This window comes from Balearica regulorum, chromosome 8 (assembly GCF_011004875.1).
Source record: "Balearica regulorum gibbericeps isolate bBalReg1 chromosome 8, bBalReg1.pri, whole genome shotgun sequence".
Classification (NCBI taxonomy): domain Eukaryota; kingdom Metazoa; phylum Chordata; class Aves; order Gruiformes; family Gruidae; genus Balearica; species Balearica regulorum.
The window spans coordinates 13,496,799-13,522,293 of NC_046191.1; the positions used below are offsets into that span (position 1 = coordinate 13,496,799).

General features: G+C 38.1%; 1 protein-coding gene across 1 annotated transcript in view; it reads left to right on the plus strand.

Moving 5' to 3' along the window:
- Positions 1 to 9,335: 9,335 nt before the first annotated feature.
- The window catches only part of AK5 (adenylate kinase 5), a 92,716-nt gene continuing 76,556 nt past the window's right edge, over positions 9,336 to 25,495 (plus strand). The window contains exons 1-5 of the mRNA XM_075759736.1: positions 9,336 to 9,826; positions 11,731 to 11,917; positions 12,892 to 13,059; positions 19,196 to 19,365; positions 19,486 to 19,599. Coding sequence (XP_075615851.1) covers positions 9,767 to 9,826; positions 11,731 to 11,917; positions 12,892 to 13,059; positions 19,196 to 19,365; positions 19,486 to 19,599 — 699 coding nt within the window. The 5' untranslated portion in view covers positions 9,336 to 9,766. The remainder of the gene's footprint in view (positions 9,827 to 11,730; positions 11,918 to 12,891; positions 13,060 to 19,195; positions 19,366 to 19,485; positions 19,600 to 25,495) is intronic.

The window sequence follows — 25,495 nt, forward strand, 5'->3', positions numbered from 1 at the left end:
AGGGGAGTATGTTTGTGTATGTGTTAGTAATATTGAATAGTAAAATCAGTCTTTTTCCCAGAAATTGCTCATAACACTGTTTCCATAATGGCAGTCAGCTAGGAAAGCTATACAGTCTACCTCTACAAGTCATGATTCTCTTTTCCCTAGCCCAGATGCTGAGGGAATAAAAAGTTTGAGTAGAAAGCCAGGAAAATGCAGTAGAATATCATTAATTGTCAATCAACTTATATAGAACAATAAAATGTCAGCTACACTACAGGGTAATGTTAGAAATTCTGTTCAAAACTGATATGGAGGCGATTTAGATGTATAATGCAGAGAAAGAAGTAATTTAAGAGATCTTTGAATATTCAGATCTTTTCCAAATAATACCAACTCAGCTGTCAGCCAGCAACAAAAGAAACAGTAAAGACTATAGCAGAATGCCCAGATCTGATCCTTTTGTGGTGTGAGTTCGCCCAGCAGGCAGCTAACCACCACACAGCCCCCCGCCCCCAGTGCGATGGGGGAGAGAATTGAGGGGAAAAAAGTTAAATTCATGGGTCAAGATAAAGACAGTTTAATAGGACAGCAAAGGAAGATATATCACTACTAATCATAATCATAATCATAATATACAAAACAGGTGATGCACACTGCAATTACTCACCACCCGCTGACCAATGCCCAGCCTGTGCCCAAGCAGCAATTCCTCTTCCAGCCAACTTCCCCCAGTTACATACTAAGCATGACATCATACGCTATAGAATATCCCTTTGGCTGGTTTGGGTCAGCTGTCCTGGCTGTGCCCCCTCCCAGCTTCTTATGCACCTCCAGCCTTCTTGCTGGCAGGGCATGAGAAGCTGAAAAGTCCTTGACTTAGTGTAAGCATTACTTAGCAACAACTAAAACATCAGCGTTCTATCATCATTATTCTCATCCTCAATCCAAAACACAGCACTATACCAGCTGCTAGGAAGAGAATTAACTCTATTCCAGCCAAAACCAGGACAATTTGTTATACAGACTATACACACTACGGGGGGGGGAAGAAAGAAAAAGAAAAAGAAAAGAAATAATTACTTGCTTGGTGTTATTGCCAATAAATTAATTTCTGATTTATCAGATAGGAAGTACTCAAACATATGGTAAAGTTGCTAACATCTTAGTTCCTCACTGTCCCAGTGGAGTCTAAGAGCTGTGAAAGACAATTTTAAGACTGCAAACTTCGAGACAGACATACTTTCAAATTTTTTTTAATATATCAGGACAAGGAACACATTAGTGATTCCAGTTTTATAAGATAACTTGCATAAAAGGAAATAAAAGATACTGACAAGTCCTGCTTCATGAACCCACTAAGATCCAGTATGTACAAAGAAAAACATCTGAAGCAAGTGATCACTTTTTCAAATACACAAGAGTCAAAATAATATTTTAAATTATTTTTCCTGAATATTTATGAATAAATATGAAAGCTGCAGCCACAGAGTTTGTCACTTGTAGAGCTGTGTCATTTTTTAGTAACCTGCTTCTTGAGACAAGTTCACATAGAAGAACTTTGTAAGAAGTTATCCTGGAAACAGCTATCCTTAACAAGCTTCTCCTGAATCCTGCCTTGTGTCACGACTCCAGCACCCAGCCAGGGTGTATTTGCTTTCCAGAACACAATTGCCTCATCTCTTAAGAGATATTAGTAAGACAGGGCCAAGGGTCCTGTTCAGCACTGCAGTTGAACAACTACTTAGTTTTATTGGATAGCATGATGCGGAAAAAAATGTCGTGGTGATTCAAGAAGTGCTGATGATTATTAGTAATTTCAAATTTAAAACTATCCAGTATCAGGCTGCATTCACTATCAGGCTAAACTCTTTAGCCAAAAGTTTTCAACCTATGCTTTTTGAATCTGAGTTCAAGTTCAACCATCATATGACAGTTTCATCAACTGTTCTGTTATCTTTGTTAATAAGCCATCTGGCAGGGTGTCATCTTCTACTGAAAACAGGTGTTTGATCCACTTCTCATTTGTTATACTGTCAAGAAAGCATTCACTGAGTTGGTGACTAAATTCAGGCAATGTTCTTGTACGTCAGCAGAAAGTCAGGATGAATTTCGACTTAACATTAAAACATTTCCATGGTTAAAACATTTGCTAATTTCTCTCATATTGTTTCTCAACTCATCTCATCATTAAGATGCAATTTCTTTATCTTGCCCCTGTTCTATATTCTGATTTTTTTCTAATTATTATGTAATGTGCATATTTTAATCTCTATAAATTGCATTCTATTCATTGCGATGCAAGAACAAAAAGTTCAATGGATGAGTTCAAGAACCTTAGATTGTTGAAAAATGATTTAACTCAATCAAAATCCCCCACCAAAAAAAAAATTTGGTCCTGACAATAGAATTCAGAGTTGTGAGCCAATACCTGCCTAAGTTACAGCCTTTCTGGGTTTAGACAGTCATTTCCCACTTTATTATGAATTATGAAAAACAAACAGAGCTTTAGCTCAAAAGAAACAAAGTTCTTCAGCAACAAAACAACAAACACCAGTGGCTGATCGACATTTTGACAGGTACTGCTTTGTGGTGAATACTGAATACACACTGAATGTGGGAATAGGTGACTTCACATTCTACCAGAACACTACCGTTAGTGCCAAGATCACTCTCAACGAGAGCACATGCCAACACTATTCCATTGTGAATCCTAATTATAAAAAAATTGCGATGTCACAAACCAAGATTTTTTCTTTACTTTTTTTTATTATTATTTGGCACACATAGACAACCTGACCAAAACTAATAGTATTTTTGTTTGACTACAGTGAAAACAAAAATCTGTATTTGTAAATGTCCTATGTGCCCCTTCCTACTTGAAAAAAGCTCAGTCAGGAATCCTTCTTGACTCTAGGTTAAAAGAAAAATTATCAAACTAACTTGCACCTTTTTCCCTATGACTTGACATCACAATGTGTTGTGCCACTGTAAAGATACAAGTATCAAAAAATGTTGAAGGTTTCTCAGTGTGAGCAATCCCTGAAATCATGATATGACTTCTAAGCCCTTCATATAGGAAGATGGCATTATTTTCAATTCATTTATCTTTCTATTTAAAAAAAAAAAAATCAAGAGGCTTATCTTTTCAAGAGTTGTACTTTGTATCAAGGTGATTTTCAAGTAGGGAAGATTTTCACTATATGATTGAATAACAGGTTATAGAAATAATGTTGTAAGGCACTTGGTCCATTATACCACTGAAATAAAACCCAAATGGTAAGTAGCAGGGACTCATACCTTCGAACAATCTTATGCTCCATAGTGCGTAAGGATAAGGTCTAATAGCTTGAATTCTTTTCTATTCCCACCACCAGCAGCCACAAGTCATTATTCAGTTCAAGCCTGTTTTATTAACTGAATTGTGCTGTGTTTCTTTGTGTATCCCGTCCTGTCCCATCCTGTCCCCACCCCCCCCAGCTACCTGAATTTCCTTAGTTCATAAGGAGTAAACAAGATGAACTGAAATTGCTTTATTGTCAGTTATCTATTTGGGGACAATTCATAGATTAGGACCTTAAAATCTGTGGTTGGATCCTTAGGACGAAAAGGCAAGGAAATTAAGACTTTCTTGGGAAAAATAGCACAGCATATCTAAGTCATTGAAAATTCAGAATCAAATTATTTGGAGTGTTTGTTAATCAGTTACTGAAAAATGGTAACAGAGGAAAATAAAATAATCCTCCCAAAAAGCAATTTCTGTAACATTGTAGAGGTGTGGGGGGAGGGAATTTCAGTTTAAGTAACATAAAATAAAAGCAAAAAGCATCAAAAAAACTGTAATGGATCAGACCGAAAGTCTGTGTAAGCCCCTAGTCTGTGTTCTCACCTCTAGTGACCAGCCGTCTTAGGGTCTGAGTTGGGAACAAGGAAAACCTCTACAGGATCTCCTGCCTTCCATCTGCCTGAGGCTTAAGGACTTCCTGAGGTGGTAACCTTGAATTTATTAAGTTTCATAATGCCTGTACAATATCCTCATACTATCTAATTACTAGGAGCCAGCTTGAGGCTAAGGACTTAAATAGAAAAATATGCAGTACAATTGGGAATTATTTAAGAAATGCTAACAAAACAGCCAAACCACTAACAACCTATGACTGGGGGGGGTAAAAAAAAAAAAAAAAAAAAAGCACTGATTAAAAAGCAATTTGGCTTGAAAATAAAGATACATAGGAATACGAAAAACATCTATAGCAAATACCAGCAGTTGCAAGATATATATGTGAGAGATCTAAGAACTGTAAAAAAACTGAGAAGGGAAACAAAATGACATAAAACCCAATGGTCAGAGCAGTGGAACAGCATTTACAAGAGCTGTTTTTCTGAATAGAAGAAAGAAAAGGATCCTAACAGTATTATTGGAAGATGCTTGCATAGATAGAACAAAAGGAATTGGAACCCTTCACTAAATATTTCTGTTCTGTGTATAGAGAAATAATGAGATGATGTAATTATACCATAGGAGGAGGATGAAACATTCTCCCTTACAATTGTAGTCAGGTAATTTTTATAAATAGTAGTCACTAAAAACAACTGAGTGAATCTGCATATCTGGATAACTTGTATCAGAGTTCTAAAACAGCCAGAAAGGACATTTTGGGCCTCTAAGAACCCTTGAAATATTTGTATTCTGGGAATATGTTAGACCAGTACTTTAAAAGGGTGGAGGCATAGGGAATTATAGGCCTGTCCATCTAATATGGAACTTAGTAAAAACCCAGAACTGGTAAGAACATACCAGAATATAATTTATATGGAATTTAGTTAATGCTAGTCAATGCCAGTTTTTGAAAACAGATCCTCTCAGATCTATCACAGATAATTGTTCGGGAAGGTTTGTTTTGGCTGATGAAGAAAAAAGTGCTGATCTGAAGGCATTTATTTACTGCTGTAAATTTTATTTTGTTTAGGAAACCTGACTGAATCAAAATTCACCTATATTCACCTATATTTAGTGACTAATTGACTGGACTCAAAAGTGCAGTGTAAATGGGAAATATTAAGTGAGTTTCTGGTTTGGTCCCATGGGAACTGTATTTTGGCCACGTGCTGTGTAACAGTTTTATTGATTACCAAAAAAAAAGAGAATCACTGGTACTGCTGGCAGATAACAAAGACTAGGGAAGTGGTAACTCAGAAAGGGGACAGCTCATTGGGACTGAGCAAGCTGATTTATTGGTAAATTGGCTGCAAGCAAATATATGAAGTTATACATCAAAGAATAAAGAGTAGGTGTTGATCCTAGAGTGGAAGAATCTATGTGAGAAAACAGAGTGGAAAGCGGAGCTGCTGGGAGCCTGCTAGATAACCAGCTAAAGGTGAACCCCATTGCAACACCAAGGGCAGTGCACAAATGCAATCCATCCATGTGAAAACAACAGAATGAGGACTGTGAGGATGTTCTAGGCAGGCTGAAGCACATCAGTACCTGGCACTGGTGTGACCGTTTCTGGAACAGTGTGCTGTTTGGTGCCTTCCCTGAAGATGCCTGATGATAAATTGGAAAAAGTTCAGGGAAGGGTCACAAGAATGATTACACAGTAATTGGAAAATAAAAGCTACAGCTATTTAGTTTATCAAAACAAAGGTTAAGGAGTGATTTGATCATAGCAATTTATTTATTTATTTATTGGCAGATTGAAATATGCATCCTCAAACTTTTAAGCAGCACCAACCTTCTTTCTTGCCTCCCAGGTTTTACTCATCTTGGTGTCCACGAAAGTTACATAAAACGTCAGTTCTGGGGCTCAGTGAGATTTAAAGCCAGAGATTAGATTTTTCTAGGCAGAATTTTCACTACCTTTCAATTAGTGATTTAATTCACTTAAGTAACCTGTTTAGATAGCAGTAGAAAAGACCAAAAAAAAAGGTTTAGCAAAGTGGAAAAGAAAGGGGAAGGAAAACAGCAGGTTTTAAAAAAATGTTAACAACACTGTAGCAAAAGAGTTCAGAAACAGGTTTCTCATTAAAATGAAAAGATCATTTTAGCAATCTTGGATTAATTTACACCACAGTGGGCACAATATGGGGCTGCAAATAAGTTCTGCATTTACATTAAAATGCATATTATTTCTGGATCAGAAGCATATAATTGAGCATATTCTATTAAAAAGGCTACACATAATTTTTTAACTTACAGAATCTACAAAATCAAGCTGTCCACATACCTTGCACCAGCCTGTATAAGTGCATCAGTCCAAGGACATCAGCTCTGATTTAATAAAGACATCTAGCAGAGCAGCAGCTTAGTGAAAAATGACAGCCACTAGTGCTTGCACAGGCACTAGGCAAAAATCTAGAAGACACTTATAAAATACTGGGGGATTCTGAAGTGATTTTTGGAAACATGGAACCTAATTAAGCTTTGACTGAAGGCTATGGGTGTTAGGTAATTGGTTTAACCAAAAAGAAGAGAAGGCCCAGAACAACATATACCAGCTGATCCCATACTAATTTCATATTAGTTCTGCTTCATGTATTTGCTGGAGGAACTGACGAGCATGAGAATGGAATCAGCTCAATGATATAGGATCCATAAGAAGTTTTCAAGATGACTTTCCAGAACCGTTATAATTTTAATAGCAAAAATTTGTTCTTTCTGTTGTAGCTGGTCCCCTCCAGAACAGGTAGGAAGTGGTAGGAGTATAACCAAAATGATCCTTCAGCCTCACCCCAGTATACCACAAAGAGCTGCCTGTACCTCCGGTGCTCGGGAGTTTAAATCCATGCCCTCATTTCTGTGGAACTTTTTTGCATCCTGTGTTGTTATTTCCTAAGGCAGTAACCATTCATTTCCAGCCACACTCTTGATCAGATACAGTTCAACGACAAACAGCTAACCTTCTAACAGCTGCCTTTATGTTACCTCCATACCTGAAATGACAAATAACCCAGCTTTGTATTTAGTTAATATATTCTTAATCCTTTGCTGCCAATGCTCTTCAGAGCCTTTGAGAAGCATCCACCTGTCACCCTGTTTCAACATGGGATTTTGGCAAAGGCAAACGCATAACAAATTACTTCTAGAAGGAGGTACAATATTATTAGATCCAAAACTATCTTTTCCAGATACATTTCACACATTCAGTCTGACAGATTTCCTAAATGGCCATATTTTTTTCTGAGGTGGTAATTCCTGCAACATAGAATTTGATTTTGTGCAACAAAAATCAGATTAGCCTGAAATGACTCTTTTTTGAACAATAATTTAGATGTGCATAATGATAACGGTTTTGTGGCAGAGCAGTCAGAATTTTTATTTTCTGTTAGCATTATTTAACAGCAAAATGCCTGGGAGCCTACAGTAAAAACCAAACATCTCAGACAAGACTTTACACAAAAAAATTTTCACATTCCTGAGGAGGATGCCATAGAAAGCATGTGAAAAGAAATGGTTTTCTCTATCAATCCAGGACGTTGGATGAGATATTAATTCACCCATAAATGTTGGCTATATAAATATATATATGCTGAAAGCCCATAAATGGAATTTGTCTGAGACAATGATAATACAGCCGAATTTTGTTGTATAAACTAAAAAAAACCCAAACTCCCACATTAAACCCATAAAATGCTAAACCCACAGCTCTGTTTTCCTAAATAGAATGGCATCTTCCATTAGCCCTCCTTAGGAAAGATCTTATTTTAAGAAAATATCTATTCAATTTAATTCGGTCTTCCTCTTGTCAAGCTTTATTTCAGGTCTTTCAAAAGAAATTATATGTCCTATCTTTTGATTAGGTCATTGGAGCCTACTCTATTTTCTTTTAGTTAGTCAAAACTTTGGTTGTATTAAAATCTTGGCAAGAGAAAGTAGGGTTAAAGCCACATCCAGAGCTCATGGGAGGATGAGAAAGACTGCAGATGAAATGAATGCTGATGAAACTCTCCAGCAAAGACGAAGGTCTTCCTTAAACATGAGAGGTGCCAATTCCGTGACATTACTGCAGCTTCCCTAAGTGGACACCACTGGATTCATAGAAAATGGAGCTGGAAAGGATCTTAAGCTGTCTAATCCAAACTTCTTTCCAGAGATACTTAAGCTGAAGTGGAGAATAGGCCATCCATCAGTGGACTGCTGCAATGGGACATTAGTGGCTGCCCTTCAAGTGGAAGTTTCTGTGAGTAACTGGATCACTTGGAAAACCTTCCAGTCCAGTTTGTCAGAAGATCATGGGGCTGCCCCTGGGGCAGCATTCAGCAGTTTGGGGAATGAGCAAGGACTGGAAGCCTCCTCAGGAGAACGGAAAGTGTCTACATAAAAAGCCAGAGGCAAAAGAGGGCAGTTTAACTGTAGAAGCAGCAAAACAAGGAACATGGCTGCAGCTGAGAGGGAGAAGCTTGTCAAAACTGCTATTGATCCACAAATCACATACAAGGGGAGAAGCTTCTTAAAGGACTCCTGAGAAGACCTATGTCTGAAAAGTGCTGAGATACGAAAAGCAGTTTCTCACTGCTGTTTATAAGCTTGCACTTATGTAAGCTATTTGTGTTAGGGTGTGCATCAGTCAAACTACATGGATGTTGTGTTAGAAAAGAGAATCAACAAAATTAAAATCTAATCGGAAGATCAGACTTGATATAGGACAATTAAGCAACTGACATAATCTACTCTGACTTCCAGTATGCTACAGAATATCACAGAAGTTCACCCCTACTTAGCACTCCTCAGAGCACATCTAGAATAATGCATTCCGTTTGGGGTCCCCAGTAAAAGAGAGATTTTGATAAACTGGAGTGAGTGGAGTGGGCAGCCACAAAGATGGTCAGAGATGAGAGTACTTGCCCTTGAGGAGAGGTTGAGGGAACCAGGCTTGTTCAGCCTGTGGCAGGATTAGAGGGCACATAATAGCAGCTCTCCAATGCTTGTGAGGAGGTTAGCATGAAGATGGAGCAACAGTGCAATGGTGGGCAAGAGACAAATTGAGACAAGGAAGGTGCTAACCAAACAGAAGAAAACCCTTTTTTCACCACGAGGCCCAGACAAGCACAGGTTTCCCAGAGAGGCTATGCAGTCTCCATCCTTAGAGGTTTTGCAAGGCAAGACTAGGTAAAGCCCTGAGCAGCCCGGTCTGACCTGAAGAGCTGCCCTTGCTCTGAGCAGGAGGTTGGACCAGAGATGTCTTCAGGTCTCCCCCTGTGACCCGATGATCACAGATGCTCATGAGTGATCATAGTTCACGGCCTTTTATCAGCCCAAAGCGTATGAAATGCCTCGCTCTCCAAAACGCCAAAAAACGATGCCAAGGGCAGAGGCTGCGATATACCGGGAAGCTTCGCCACCTCTGCGCTACACCAGCGCACAGCCCTCCCCGCACTCGCTGCCACTGCCCTCCCAGCGTGCGGGGTGCGCCTGAGGACGGCGAAAGCAGACGGTGCCTCCCGGGGAGCCGGGGTCCTGCCTCTCCCGGGGCACCCTGCCCGCGGCTCGCGGCCACGCACAACCCCGCACCGCCTCCGCTCGGGTGCCTCGCCGCAGGCACCCCCTGAAACTTTCCCCGGCAGCCTGCGCACGCCCTTCCTCCCCGCCGGGGGAAAACGTGCTCTCACTCCCTCCGTGCAGCGGGGACGGGGAGGCGGGCAGCCTGCCTCCCTCCTCCCCCCCGCTCCGACTCGCCCGCCCGCGGAAGCCTCTCCGAGGCTCCCGCATTGCACCGCCGCGCCGCGCCGTGCCGTGTGCGGGGCTCGGCGCTGCCCACCCGCGCCCCCGTCCCCGGCTGGCGGTATGAGCGCCGGTGAGGCGAAGGAGTATCTGGCCCGCAGGGAGATCCCGCAGCTTTTCGAGGTAGGCGAGGCGGAGGGAGGGGGGAGCTTTTTCCGCCCCGTCGGGGGCGGGGGGGGGTGTGCTCCGCGCTGGGACCCCGCGGCAGGGCAGCGGGCTGAAGGTGGCTGGAAGGACGGAGCAGTCAGAGGAGGCTGCAGCGCGCGTACCTTGCGCGGGGAGCCGCGCCGCGGAGGGCTGGCCCCCACCCCGAGCCGGGGGGCGCTGCTGGGCGACCGCGGCTCCCGGAGCCGCCCGGTAGCGCCCCGCGGGCCGGGATGGGAGCTGCCGGCCGCGGAGCCGGCGGGGGAGCGGCTACTCGGTGCCCACCTGCCGTGAGCCTCCGCGGGCGCGCAGGAACCCAGGCGGCCGCGCCCCTCCGCGGCGCTGCGGGCGGCCTCCTCTGCCCTCCTCTGCCCTCCTGCAGCCGCCTGCGGAGGGACCGAACTTGGGTGTCCGCAAGGCAAAGGACCCCCCGGGCCGCTCTGCCGAGGAATCCAGGCGGGGGTTACCTTTCGGGGTTTCTCCAGATTTTCATCGGTCTGGGAGAAAAAAAAACCCACAACTGTTTAGTGAGGTTTTGTTTAGCTTCCTACAAGTTACCTGGTGCTAATGGTTGATAATTACTTCTCTGTGCAATGTGGATTTTTTTTTTTTTTTTTTTTCTGAATCAGACATCCTGCCATCTATATAAAACACACACACACAGACACATATGTATTTCCCCCGGTCTTTTCTGAAGCTGGACATTTTTTAGTGTATTTGAAAATTACAAGACATAGACCATGCTAATGTTTTACTAGAACATTTGGAATGTGAATGGTTTAACAAAAGATGCAGTCAAAACTGTTTTTCTGTGAAGGCTCAACGCTTGAGCTAGTAATTTGTAAAAAATGGTGTATATCTTCTGCAAAAATATATGGCTAGTTGCTGTGATCGGTTAAGTAGTATAATAAGGGCATAGACGCATATAAATTACATCTTATTTTATAAATAAAAATGTGTGTAAATAACTATTCTATAAACTGTAGATAACAAATAACCGAGCAAATCCTGAATTGGAGCTGTTTATTACTAATATCAACTGTGACCCTCAAGTTTATTTGCACAAAAATTAGGAAGAGCACAAAAGAACAGAAATCATCCTGAAAGACATTTATTGTTAAGAGAAGGTTGGATGCAGTTGTCTTGTGGAGAGGTGAGATGATGACTTATGTATCACTTTGTCAAGGAAAATCAATTACCATGCGTCAGAGGAGGGCCTGGCATTCCTTCTTCCATGCTCCCCATAATGCTCATAGGTACTATGAGTGCAGAATTAATACTGCAGACAGGGGTTTTCTAGTGGCTGGGAAATTCTGGTCAATTAAATCTGGAAGCACCTGTGAACTTTAGGTTTGGGTTTTTTTTTTTTTTCCCCAATACTGATCAAGATGATATTTGAGTATTTCTCATGATTTAAAAAAATCTTTTTTTCATTATTTGTGTAAGTGTTGACTCAAGAATATGGATAAGATACTTGCAAGTGCACTGGTCTATAAAGAAAAGATACGTATTAGTGCTCTAGTAGGTTACCCAGAAGGTGTAACTTTTGGGGCTATCTAGCTTGTGCATTGCTCTGCGAATATTTGGCAGTGGTAGTTCTAAGAAAAATGTAGGCAACTTTTTTACTATTTTCAGTTTTTATTACAGTGCAAACAGACAAATATAAAGACGTAGCCACGAGCTTCCTGTTCTGAATCATTTTTGTGACACTGGCAAACCAAAATCGTACAACTTTTGCAGGCCTCACTCTCACGCCTTGGCTTGAAATGGAGAGTCTGAATATAGAAGGAGTACAGGCTTTCTTTGTGTAATGTGAAATTCAAAGTGCTTGGTTTTTACTGGCATCTGTCATTATAGTGTGCATCTCTGATCTTGTGTTGCAGAGTCTGTTGAATGGATTAATGTGTTACAAACCCGATGACCCAATTGAATATTTGGAAAGCTGTTTGCAGAAAGTGAAAGAGCTTGGAGGATCAGAAAAAGTGAAATGGGACACTTTTGTCAGCCCAGAAAAGAAGACCTTGCCTCCACTCAATGGAGGACAATCCAGGAGGTCTTTTTTCAGGAATGGTAATGTATTAAGTATAAAAATGCTGCACTGTGGGTGGTTTTACATCTACTACTGAATTATTTTATACTTACTTCTATAGCACATCATGCCTCATTCTGATTTTCCTTAGGCAAAGAACTCAAAGATTCTGTTTCCTTGTGTTTTAGCATTTGTTTTTCTTCTCCCATAATGGATGCTATGCAGGGGAGGAAATTGTGGTCATGTTGCAGCCTAATGATGGATGTTTGCTGTGTAATTCTTTAACACGCTATGGGAGAGATTTCTTGTATCCTACCTAAAACATTTGCAAAGATGGGGCAAAGTTGACTCAATGCACTTGGCTTATATTTTCAGTTGGTCCTTATGGATGACATACGTAATAACTTCAATGCAGTTTCCCTAATTGTTTTTCTAGTTTATATTGGAGTTATATGCTAATTACTAAATACAACGTAAATGACAAACTCTTAGAAAAAGATGCGTCTCGTAAAATCTAAGCAAATATCATACCAATACCTGTAATTATTTTATTTGTAATGTTAACAAAGAGTAATTAGTTCATCTTTCAGTTGCCATAGTTATTCTTCCTTGCCATCCAGCATTTCATTGAACTAATTAGCAAGAATACTATCTCTATGTACAACATGTATCAGCAAAAGAGTTCTGTTTAATAGTACAGGTTATCTGCACAATACAAGGCTTTTCTTCTCAGAGGCCACTGCTGAACTCTGGGTGCTATGGGCAGATTTTCACAGAAAAGCTGATGTGCTTGTAAAGAAACACCAAAGAAAACTGACTTCTAGTGGTTCCAATTTAATAAATCAGCTAAATAGAGGCAAGGAATATTTAATATAATAACAGCAAGCACATCGTAAAATTAGGAGATATTTATACTTTATGTTTAGTTATTATACTTATTTAAATCTGTTTATACAACAGATTTTGAGTTTTCTGTGTATTTCCACAATTCCCAGTTTATCTTACTATTTTACAGTGATGCCTGATAATTCTAACTTCCCATACCGACGGTACGACCGGCTCCCTCCAATCCAACAGTTTTCGATAGAAAGTGACACCGACCTCTCTGAAACCGCTGAGCTAATTGAGGAATATGATGTATTTGATCCTGCAAGACCTCGACCAAAAATTATCCTTGTCATAGGTATGAAGGCAAATTCATTTTGCCAAGATTTTTTCTCTGTTACTTTGCCTTTTTATTTGTACTGCAAATACATTGAATGCCTATAAGCAGTACAACACAAGTTTTCCATCTGCCCTAGCAAGTGGTGCAGCCCAATTAGAGTATATCAGAAAGTGAAATTTAGTGCTGAGGATATAGCATCCCAACCGTAAGCATTTTAGGGGTTACAGTGAACACCTGCGGTCATGTTCTGTAGACTGGATGCCCATTAGCAGCTGGAGAGCTCCTGGTTTGCTTATGGAGCACATCTGGTGGTTTGATTTAATCTAAGCCAAACCCAGCTCGTGCATTTCAAGACAGTTCCACCATGTGACCCAGTGCTCTTCCAAAGCATGCTCCTGATCTGAGCTAAAACACTACTGTAGATGTACTCAAAGCTGCTCAAAAAAGGGATAGTTAAAAATATTGGATAAGCCGGCTCAAAAAGGTGATGGGGAAATGTTGTCTTCTATATTTAGAACCTTGAAAACTGATCAGTATGTCCAGCTGGAGTGAGCGTACATGGTCAGTAGTCCATTGCATTGATAAATTAGTCCCTAGCGCTATTGGGCAAATGAATCCTGTGCCATCTTCAGGGAGTGAGTGATCATTTAGCGTTAGTTAATGTGCTCTCTCCCCGAGTTCTCTCTTGTGTGCTGTTTAGTGTCCTGTCTAAGCAACTCGTACTTTCCAGCCTCAGACAAGCATACTGTTTATTAAGAAATAGCTGCGGTTTAAGTCTAAATCAATGTTTTATTCTGTTTCTGAATTTAAGTTCTTTGAATTAGCTCCCTTGTCATGTGGGATAATTGTCTTTTGAAATTCTACTGCCAGGCCTAATTCTCTGGACTGTTCAAATGGTTACAGCACAGGTGCCAGGTGATGGAGAATCCTGGTTTTAGTCTATAAAGCCTTATTTGTATTAAAGAGAGATATTGCTTCCATAACAGAGAATAGTAGGTAGTGTAGTAAAAGGGAATAGAAATGTCTTCTCTGTATTGTAGAGTGGGATCTGTAAGAACAGCATGTCCTCTAGGCTCTGCATCCAACAGTTCTCAGAAATGTGGTATTGGAATATATTGAAAACAGAAAACCAGGCATTTTTCTAGATATTTGTGGTACGCCAAAATAATTGCTTAGGCATTCGAATTTTCTTAATCTTTTGTTTCAGAATTACAAATCTCAACATGCAAATCTCTCCACGCATCATTGAACTATAAGGCTTGCGTTAGATGGAGAAATAACACATGCCTGCCTTTCATCTTAATTAATTAGCTAGCCTTTCTTTTCATAAAGGAGAAAAACTGGCTCCTTTTCAATGACCACAAAAGGCTCTTAATGCATTGAAATCCGTGTAGCTCTATTGCAGTAGAGTGATGAATGAAGGTTTGATCTAGGTGAAATAAAGAGAGATTGGCTTTCACCTCTGGAACTAAGTGCAGGGGTATTTGAAGTGAAGTCCTTGAACACCAGCATATAGTGAACAGACTGTGGATTTTACAGTGCTTTTCTTTTCCCCCATTTATATAGGGAACATTGTAAACATTCCACAAAGGCTATTTCAGGTTTATTTTCCAACTGAGTTTCTCTGAATCTGGCTGTTACAGTGTGATCTGATAGAAACACGATATTATGTGTAGCTTAGCAGCTATTGTCCAATTTTGTACAGTATCAAGAAAATTTCTCCCAAAGTCAACTTTCTATTGAGAAAGCACATAAAAACCGCACACTGGAAAGGTTAAAAGAATAACTAATACAGTGAATGGAGGAGAGAAAATGAAAAAAGGTGTACTATTAATTTCAAGAGACAAAATGTGTTGCATATTTTTCAATTTGTATAAAGTGCCAGCGAAAGCTTCAGTTAAGCAAGCTATTTATGTCATAAGTAGCGATAACTAACCATATTGCCTAGCTCAGATAGTCCTGGTCTCATTCATTGTTGGGCACTGAAATGAATAGGAGTTAAAGACCTGTCTTCTGCTTCAGATATTAGGTGAACTTTTCTTTAATAATGCATTAGCCCAAGATCTTTTTAATGCTTCCATAAAGGTTTTTACAACTTCTTTGCTTTATGAAATCTATCATCCTTATAATGAACCGGGTAGCTCCAAGGCAAAAGAGAACTCACTTAGAAAGGTGAGGGTTTTGTTCTTTTTCTGTGTTTGCAGAAAAGTCTTCTGATGAAATGTAAAGCTACAAAGCTGCAAAGTGAGTATGTGACTGGATTTTAGAAAAATCAGATGGACCATGGCAGCATGGCACACATGTGAATCACTGGAAAATGAAGTTTCTAAGGCGTTATAAAACTAGGAAACTAGATTGTGTTAAAAATGTGCTTCCTAACATATTTTGACAACCACATTTTTACCATTGATACAGCCTGAATACAAAGATCTTAAAAAAATGAATTACCTGATGTCATTAACCCCATAGTTCAGTATGTTTTTAAATGGCACTTAATTTAAAATATTAGTTAATATGAAAAGAATATATTTTCCTTTTATAATCAAAGTTTAAAGGATAGATCAAAGACAGTGCTGTCAGCAGTTGGCTGGCCTGCTGATTTATTAAATCCAGTCCACAGCTAGATTTTAAAATCATAAGTCTTTTCAGAAATCTTATTTTTACATGAATTTATTTTGAATTTACAGCAATATAAGCAAAATTGAAATTTTGAACTTCCTTTGACAAAACTAGATTAAAAGAACTGCTTTAGTCAAACTTTTTGGGCATAGAAATCTTCACTTGAAACCAGTTAGCAAACATAATTTTAGATGCCACAAATGTTCCCTAGTCTAGACATCTAAGAAATATGTAAAATAATCATGCTTTTCTTGAATAATGTATAATCTCAGAATAAGTGAAAAGAATGAAAACCAAAAGTGATCTGATTTTCCTTTCTTGTGCACAGTCTGTCAGTATGATTTATCAGAGAGTCAGGAACAGATACACAATTCAATAAATTATAATGATTTGCTGTGGGAAGTAATTTTGTCCTATCACTTTTTCTCTTATTTTATTACCTGAATGTTTCCCCTTAGATTGTAAATGGGTAATCCCAGCTTGCTATTAAGGGGTATTTTTGGATTGATAAAAACAAAATGTATGAGAAGTTTATGAACATTAAAGCAAATACTTTATTAGTTTTTTTCTGCTTGCAAATCTAAATTGTAAGAACAGAAGTGCCAAACTGCACTTTTTTTTTTTCCCCCTGCTTCTCTTTAATGGCAAAGCAAAGCTCTCCCTAACAGGAGTGTAAAGTCTATCTACTTGATTTAAAAAAGTTTTTTTCAGCTATTTTATAGTTTTATAGAGACTGATGTTTTTTCAAGTAACAGTTCTGTTTTTCTGGCATCGTTTGTATCCCTGCTGGAATAGGGATACTATTTTCCTTGTTGTCAACTTTTCTGTTTCTAATTCGCTACATTAACTATGTATGTTTTGCATCTTTATTGTTTCTGGGGTACAACATAGTCTGTTTCAAACTTGTCTTGAGTCTCTAGGGAAATAAACTGAATTTCCTTCCTTGGAAGTATTGTATCTGCAGGAATTAAGCACAGCATTGGCTCCAGTATCTTTTATAAACCCTTTGCTCAGAAGCACAGTCACAACCTACTGCCCCTTTTTTCCAGTAGCTAGGATTATTGCCAGTAAATAAAGCCACATAAATTAATAGTAATAAATGTTACACATACATATAAACACACACATACATATGTTATTTATACGTTATGCTCATTAGACTGCAATATGTAGCTTTATATATCTAGAGAAGGTTGGTTATGGAAATCTTTACACAGAATGAGTAGGCATTCCAGTAAGGAGTAATAATCGTAGTCATTCACCTGACAAAATCTGCTCCTTACAAACTGGCAGCAATTATCAAACAATTAGGTGCACTTCTTTGTGCTGTTGTTTTCATCTACATAAGAAAAAAGACACTGGGAATCAGTTATTCCAAATCTGCTATCATTCCAGATCACCAATAAAATGTAAACTACACGGAATTATCTTGTTTGAACGTTTGTATCAGGTACGTTTTTGATACAGGAGTGAAACACAGTGTAAGGTTTGGTGAAACGCATTTGTCATGGGGAAGGCTGAGCGTGCCATCAAAGGGAGCGGGGACAGCCAAAGCAGAATTGCTTTGTAGCCAACTTTAGTGGAGGAGATGATTCCTAGCGTAGCAGATACTGGCGTATCTACAAAAGGGAAACATCCTTTATTCTAACAAAAAGGATAGCTAAACCGTCTATGAAAGAAAGAGTTCAAGCTGAAAAAACTAAGCCCATCTAGATCACCTAGAAGAACTGAAATGGAAGAATAGCTGTAAAAGCTAGCATAATGTGCCAAAAGAAGATAGAAAGCATATGCCTTTTTAGGACAGAAACAGCAAGTGAACTGAATGAGGGGAAAATACTTTTCAATTTTAACCTTACTGTACAGAGGTAAGATACAGCTTTTCTTTCGTTTCTTTGCTTGCATGTTTTATGGACATCTGTAGCTGTATTGACTAGTTGGACGTTACAGATAAATGCTTTTATTTGCATTTATCTTATCCTGGCTTCATTTAAGCATCATTTAAACTAATTAGATAATGATAAAGCCTTTTTTTCCCTAAGGGTATAACTAAACTGTGGGCAGGGTAAGGGAACACCTTAACAATACACAAGTTTTCCTGTGCATTCTCTTCAAAGGGGTCCCCCATCTGACTTGCAAAGGCCAGGTGGAGAGTTCCCATCACAGCATCAGCGGTACAGAAAAGTTCCTAGTGACTACTGGGGGCACTGAAAGCTCTCTGATATGTAATATTGGGGCACAGGTTTGAACCTGGTTACACAGAGAGTGTCATAACCATATATGAAGCAATACTTATGAAGCTTATCCTGCAGTCAAATCTGTATGTGTTCTATAAATGCCTAAAAGCTATTTATGGGAATAATACAGATAATATAAGAAAGGGTTATATGATTACTAACAAGAAGCTCATTGTATTCATATTTGCTTTCATTGCATTGATGTATTTTTTAAAGTTCGTAGAAAATGTACATTATAAGAAATCTTAATTCTTTATCTGTTGAAATAAAATTCAATGTTCTCACGCACATTCCTCAAAATATAGCTACTTGCTTTTGGAAATTAATACCAAAACATCTGTTTTGGTTTTGCTTTGTTATGCTATTCAGTAACATGCACTTTTCTACATATAAACATTTATTTTTATCAAAACAATTCCCTGTTTTTACATACTGGATTCCAGTTTCTCTGTTCTTCACATCATAATGTGTCCTTTTAGTTCAGACATATTCTGATTTTTTTTTTTTACATGCATTCTTGCTTCTGCTGTCCAGCAGTCCTCCATTTCAGTATTCCCTGCTATGTAATATAGCTGCTTTCTGTGATTTTGATACCTATTCTGCCTGCACCATACTGAAGGGTCTCTTTATTCTTCAAGTTGTCCAGCAAGCTGAACCTAACAAATTGCTTCTCTATCAGATGTTTCAAGCATCAATACCAGAAGTATGCATGGTTCAATAAAAGTCCTTGTACCAAATCACTATGGAAACATGTCAGCTGATTATTTAATATTTTTCTGTATTTTAAAATTAGAAAACCTCAGAAACTCATGCAAGCATATTTAGAAGCAGATTTTATTAGTTCCGTTTCATGACTAGTCCATTGATTTCATTGGCTTATTTAAACAAGTATAATTCTTTCTGACATGAGTATGCTTCATACTGATCTGGCTCTATCTTTGGATTCACAGAGTTCAAGAAGGGAGCAGTTAATTTGTCTCCTCCTCTACTACAAATAAAGAAAAATTCCTTTCCAGGAACAACTTTAGAATGAGACCAAGCCTAAAAGAACATGTTTATTTTTAATTCGCAAGTAGATTTGTATTCTTTTTTTTTTTTTTTTTTTTTACTTCATTTTACAAACTTTTACCTTTATGATCAGGTAGATGAGACCCATTTCCAAATGGCTGGTAACAAGTCATCAACTGCAAGATTTGCTCTAATAATGGTTGGAAAATTGGTGACAATAGGAAGGATTTCATATGTTATTAGGTACTTCAGATGAAAGATTAATTTAATGTTTTGCTTATAATTACCAATAGGTGGCCCAGGAAGTGGTAAAGGAACACAGAGTTTGAAAATAGCAGAACGTTATGGATTTAACTACATATCAGTTGGTGAATTGTTAAGGAAGAAGATCCACAGCACAAGCAGCAATAGAAAATGGAGTCTAATTGCCAAAATAATTACTACTGGAGAACTGGCCCCTCAGGTACAGCATATCCCATGTTAATGTTTACTTTTGAAGAGTTTGTGCATGCTGTATTAATATGTACCATCAAGAAAACCTCCTTTACAATATTAAATAAATAACTTCTTCTCTCTGTGAAAGGAAACAACCATAACTGAGATAAAGCAGAGATTAATGCAGATCCCTGATGAAGAGGGTATAGTAATCGATGGATTTCCCAGAGATGTTGCCCAGGCAATCTCCTTTGAAGACCAAGTAAGAGATTGTTTTTATTCTTAAAATAACTTACGTATCTGTACAACAGTTAAGCTTCTTGAAATCATCAGTAAGATTCCAAGAAAGACTAGAGGTTATTTCTAACTAAGCAGTGCTCTTTAAATCTTTGCAAGTACATAATTATAGGTTGACAAAAGGTTATTCTTTTGGTTTATGTTACATTACCTTCTGTCTAAAGACAGAATATTGTGTAAAAAGACAATGTGATAATATAACCAATAATCTAAGCCTCTTGTCTCAGTAATGAAAATCCTCTCAAGATGAAGAAGAAAATAATATCAAATCTAAAAATTAGTATTTTTTGTATCTTAGTGATTTATAAAGGAGGAAGACATTATATTTCCATATCTGTTTGTTCAATTTAATCTACATTATGAGAAACATACTTAAATCATTGCATATCTTTATAATGCTTTTAATCTCAAGTTTATTACAGTGCATTGAAAAGACTGGAATAAAATAAGGGTTAAAACTGCCCATGTTTTGCAAGTTTTTGTAAACCAGAAATTATGCTCTTTTTTTAGAAATTTAGATAATTTTGGTTATTCTAAACTACAGTTCTAAGGTTTAGTCAGCTAAAACTATTCCCGAGTTCTATTCGCATGTTGTTTTCATGCATGTATTTTAAACTAATCTAAAAATACTTAAATTCAGTGGAAAAACAAACAGCTTATGTCATTTTCTGATCAAGCGTTGTTAACATAACAGTTATGGTCACAAGTAAAGGTTGCAGTTTCAGTGCTGAATTTTTAGAGCACCCGTCATACAGAGCGTTTCAAAGTCCTTCACAATTGCTGGTGTACTACCATTTCTGTACTTTGAATTCTAAGTGGCATTGCCAAGACAGAAGTAACAAAAGAGAGCAGCTAATGAGGCATTTCATTCGTGTGCTTTTATAAGGTATTATTCTAGGCAAAATTTAGAAGGCTGAATTGAGGAAATTAAAGGAAATGGACAAAATAGTTATTACAGAAAATAGCCAATGACTGCAAGCTATATCTCCTTATAATTAACAAAAGAGAAGATTGACTATTTTATAAATGAAACAGCAGAAATTTAGGTTTAATGGTAATTTCCTTGCCTCATTTTTTTGTCCAGTGTATTGTGTGATAGTGTTACTTAAGTGCATTTCTTGATGCTATAATTTTGTGCTGATGTTGTGTTTGATGAAAGACTGGGGGATGACAAACTGGAAGAACTGACAGGACTTAAATGAAGTGCCTCAAGTTATCCTAGGGTCAGATTCTCCTTCTACAAAGGAAAACCAGTTAAGCAACACTTGAGCACCCATCATTGGGTCCATTAGTAATACCAGTAAGAAGTGGAGTCCAGGAGGTAATAGAAAAAGCTCAGGCAATATCATGCTGTAGAAGGAGAGAAAGATGGACGCTATGTTTCATATATGTTTGAACCCTCCCTTTGCACCATTTCAATATGCTTTTATAGTATTTCCTCATTTAACTTGAGATATTCCCCTCTGCCAGCCTGGTTAGCTCTTGTTTTTCTATAGAAAACTACATGGAAAAAAGACTGATAGAATGACAGATGATAGAAATCCCAACTTCAGCTCCTTTTTAGTATGTGCTATTGCTTCAAGGATGCTGTAGATTGGTCTCTTTATTTTTTAGAGAGAAAAGAGAGGATGGATTTAGTCATTTTAGACCTGACTACATTCTCAGAGAGTTCCTTCATTTTCAGTCTAATGGGATTTGCTAAATCATACTCCTCAAGGCCTGATTCTGCCTGAAAGATAGATGACTATCTGAGTGTCTAAAAACTCCTGGAGCACTTCATATAGGGCCACCTTTCAGTCTTGTCTGTTCTAAAATAAATATGAGAAAGGAAAGAAGGAATCATTGAGCTCTTATGGGAGCATAGGAAAGGATATTTGGTCTGTTTAGGCTCCCCCTTTTTCACCTTTCTTTGCAGCTGACCTCTTATATGAGCATATCTAAGGCCATGGAAATAAATGTGTTTTATCTTGGCTTTATGTTTCAAAGAAATAAAATATGCTGCTTGTTTCTTTAAAATTCTCTGTTTAGTAAGCTGTAATGCTGCACACATAAGTAGGAAGGTCTTGTGGTAAGGAAAGGGGACTATCAGCAGACATGGCAGCCATCTTCCTTCACAGGATGAGGCTGACAGTAATCCATGGCATGTCAGGTTATTTATATTAAACATGCTAACATTTTTAAGGCACTCAGAGATCCCTCAATGGGAAGTGCAATTGAGTTGTGGAGAATTCAGTAATAAACTGTTGTGATAATTTGTGTAGGTCTGCAATTAAAGGTGCTACGGGTGTTTTCCACAGCTTAGAAATATTATAGCTTTATTGCTAGCAATGTGTAGAAGAATAGAACAGAATTATTCTCATGAGCCAAAAGTGACAAGATGAGAAATAATTAGTTGAAATTTCAGCAAAGAAAATTTTGATTAAGTAGTAAGATGCTTTGTAATTAGAAGAGCTATTAAGCAATGGAACATCCTTCTGAAGAAAATGGTGTCATTTCACAAAATGCAAATAGTCAAATCACGTTATTCTGAAGTACGTATGCCTTATTCTTACAATGACATTCCGTGTAGAGCGCTGAGATCTGTTGATAAAAACTTCTGAGTAAGAACTAATTCTTAGTGTTATCATTAATTTTGCCATTCGTAGAGATGGTCCCTTTAAGACCATTACATGCTTATGTACCTGAAAACAGCAGCAAAGGTTGTATGGCACAAGCCATTGTAAAGGTTGGATTTAGGGGAACTGTCAAAAGATGCATGAAGTAGGAGTTACTGTTATTTAACTGTTTTCCATCATTCATGATCCCTTCACTGCTGCTAATTGTTTTGATTACAAGGGTTCTGAAATGCAGTTGTGTGCTTTCGAACAGTGATTTTACATTATTATTTGTTCCATAAAGCAGCTAGAACACTTTTGGGTTTTATGATGTAAATTAAAATAATGATGGTAAGTTTGCATAAGAGTAAATAGAATATGCTGGCTTTCTCAGTTCTTTCAGCCATATAGGATATAGAGTAGATGCCAGTGGGAGGTATGAGCAGCAGGGACAAGGATGACTGTTCATTTATCCTTTGTCATTTGAGTGTATTGGGATGGGTATTTGTCTCTAATCCCATGGAAGCTTGAAATAAAGAAGCATTCATTTTAGAAGTAGCGTTTTCCATTGTATAGCCTTTCTCCTTTGCCCTTGTTTACACAGACAGAAACAAACTCCAAGAATATATGTAATAATATGAAAAATAAATTGTGGAGGGAGAATGTGAAGGACAAGTTATTAAACTGAATGGAAATAGAGATGAGTAATACAAGATATTGAGACAGTAGGTAAGGCTGTAACAGAGACTGAACAAATGTGAGGAAAATAGAAGGTCTATAAACAAAACAGGCTACAAAAACTTGACATCATTGTAGGTCAAGAAAGCATGTCTGGTGTTTAGTAATCATAAGAAGTCTGTATTATTTTGTTACCCATATGTTGTTCCTCTTTGTGAGACATGATGAAGTGGGGTCAAGAAAGTATCTGGAGCCAATGTCACATAAATGGCCAGGAAGTCAAGACTTGGACTGGATGTGAGCTGGCCACAGTGGGCAGTGAAAGGTGGACCAGGAGACAGCCTGTATGGTTTTTTGGTCCAAGCCATGTCATCTCCCCTTTCTCCACTAGTGCATGTTGCAGACAGTAGATGATGAACAACTGAATGGCAAGGTACAAAGGGCATAAAATCTGTCTCCCAAACACTAAAGCTATAGTTCCCTGAATGCTCTTTATTGAAGCCATATTATTACATGGCTTTCATCAGTAAGAACTGTGCTGAGTTATTGTAAAGATAAACTAATTTATATTGGAAATGTTTCACCATATTAGTAGAGGAAAAGGAAAAGGTCAGCTAAGGTGCCTGGTTTCTCTTGCAAGCACATGTAAAATCTAACTGTGCTATGTTTGCAGACGTCTTTAATGTAACAAATTATTTATGCTAAAATAATCCATTCAGTTTTATGGCTCACATAGCTGTTACTGAGACTTGACACTATTTGAGGTATCATAATCTCTTCATTTTGTGAAAAAAATCAAATGGATTTGTCTGAACTCTAGTTACAATACCTGTCCTGCATAATATTCTCGCATAGAAATACAAAATGATAATGAATTTTTGTTGAACTTTGCTTGTAATTGCTCTTGATACTACCAGCGCATTTTTATGCCTTTGACTAATCCAGAAGCTGAACTTTTCTCTGGGAAACAATGTTATTTTTAGTAAACGAGTCAAAGCAAACCAACTTATGCTAACATTCCCAAACATAGGTATAGCTAAAAGATGACGATTTCTTCCTCATTATGTTGCCAGACTCTCATGTGGACAGTAAGTTCTCAACATGTTGCTAGGCAGAATTGTATTAAAACACATTGCATCTCAATGACTAAACTGCCTAAGATGAAGCAATGTATCATTTGCAGCACTCACAGTACTTCTCTTTCTGCTCAGATCTAGAAGCCAGAAGTAACAAACACTGCTTCCAAGCAGTCAGGTCAATCTGGAGTAAGTGGATTAAAAAGCACTTTACACATCTGAGGAATTTTACATTTGAAGTAAAGCTTTTCTCCCCTCTCTTTTATTGAGTTTTGTTAATATCACTGTTCCTATCAGCCATGTATTTTGAGCAGGAAAGAAGATGGCATCAGTGATGTTTCCAGACTTTCAGCAGTGCTTGCCAACCAGCAGCAGCTTTGCCATTCTGATCACTTACTTACACCAGCTTCATTTCTTAATGGTCAGCTACTCATTGCAGGCTCATTGCAGCCTGTGAGAACTCATAGCCATGAGCACTGCAGTTTTCTCTGGGTTTCTCTCAGGTTTCTCTGAACTTATCTGAGTTGAAATAAAGCCTGTATTTATCTCTTTGAAGACTGAATACATGACATACAACTTCTCTCATTGGAAGTCCTGGATTGTTGCCAAATTCTGACTCTCCCATTTCTTAACAGAAAGCAGAGTCAATGCTGCCAACACTTTTGATAGGGGTACTTTTAATTAATCCCTGAAGTCATGTGTCTATGAAAATCTCAGCTCTCACTTTAATACAAAGTTTCAAGCAGTCTTGGTTCTGGAGAAAAAATGAAAACATGAATTTTAATGTCTTAAAAGCAAATAGAACTTCCAGTTCGTATATTTGTGTTAAATATATGATAATTTCTGGATTTTGATCATTTTGAAATCCTTCTGTGTAGTACCACAGATTTAATACTGATTTATTTAGCCTTTCAGTTTGAGCCTAGGCTTAAAGCTATCTTAAACCACAAATTTCTAAGGTATCTGTGATCTCTGCTGAGTGCAAATAGTAGAAAGGTGTTTAGATTCCAAGCACACATTCAAAAATGCCAAGGAGAAAATGGTTTATTTACCATTAACCTGTCAGCTTGAAATTCATCAAGTCACCTACAGTACCAGCATGCTCAAGCATGCTAAATGTCTTCCTCTCCAGTAACAATGTAATGAAATGCCTCTGACTGGTGTATTGAACTCAAATGACTTGTGAAGAAGAAACTGCAGTTTGACTTTCTTAGTAGTCTCTCACATGGCAATAAGTTTTTACCCTTCCCAGGAGAAACAATTTCTCAGTTCAGTATTTGCCAGTTAATTTCAATAACTGCTTTGGTTTGGGTTCCCCCCTCCCCCCCCCCAACTTTCAGTCATTCATGCATAATTTTCTGTCTGATTTCAGTAATTCATTCACCAACATTAACCCTCTTAGCTTCAATAAAGTGAGTACAGATTAAGTTTGCTTAAAATGTATTAATTGTAAGTTTTGTTAATAGTGAAATGAAATGTGGAATGGGGATTAGAATTAATGAATATTCCTTAA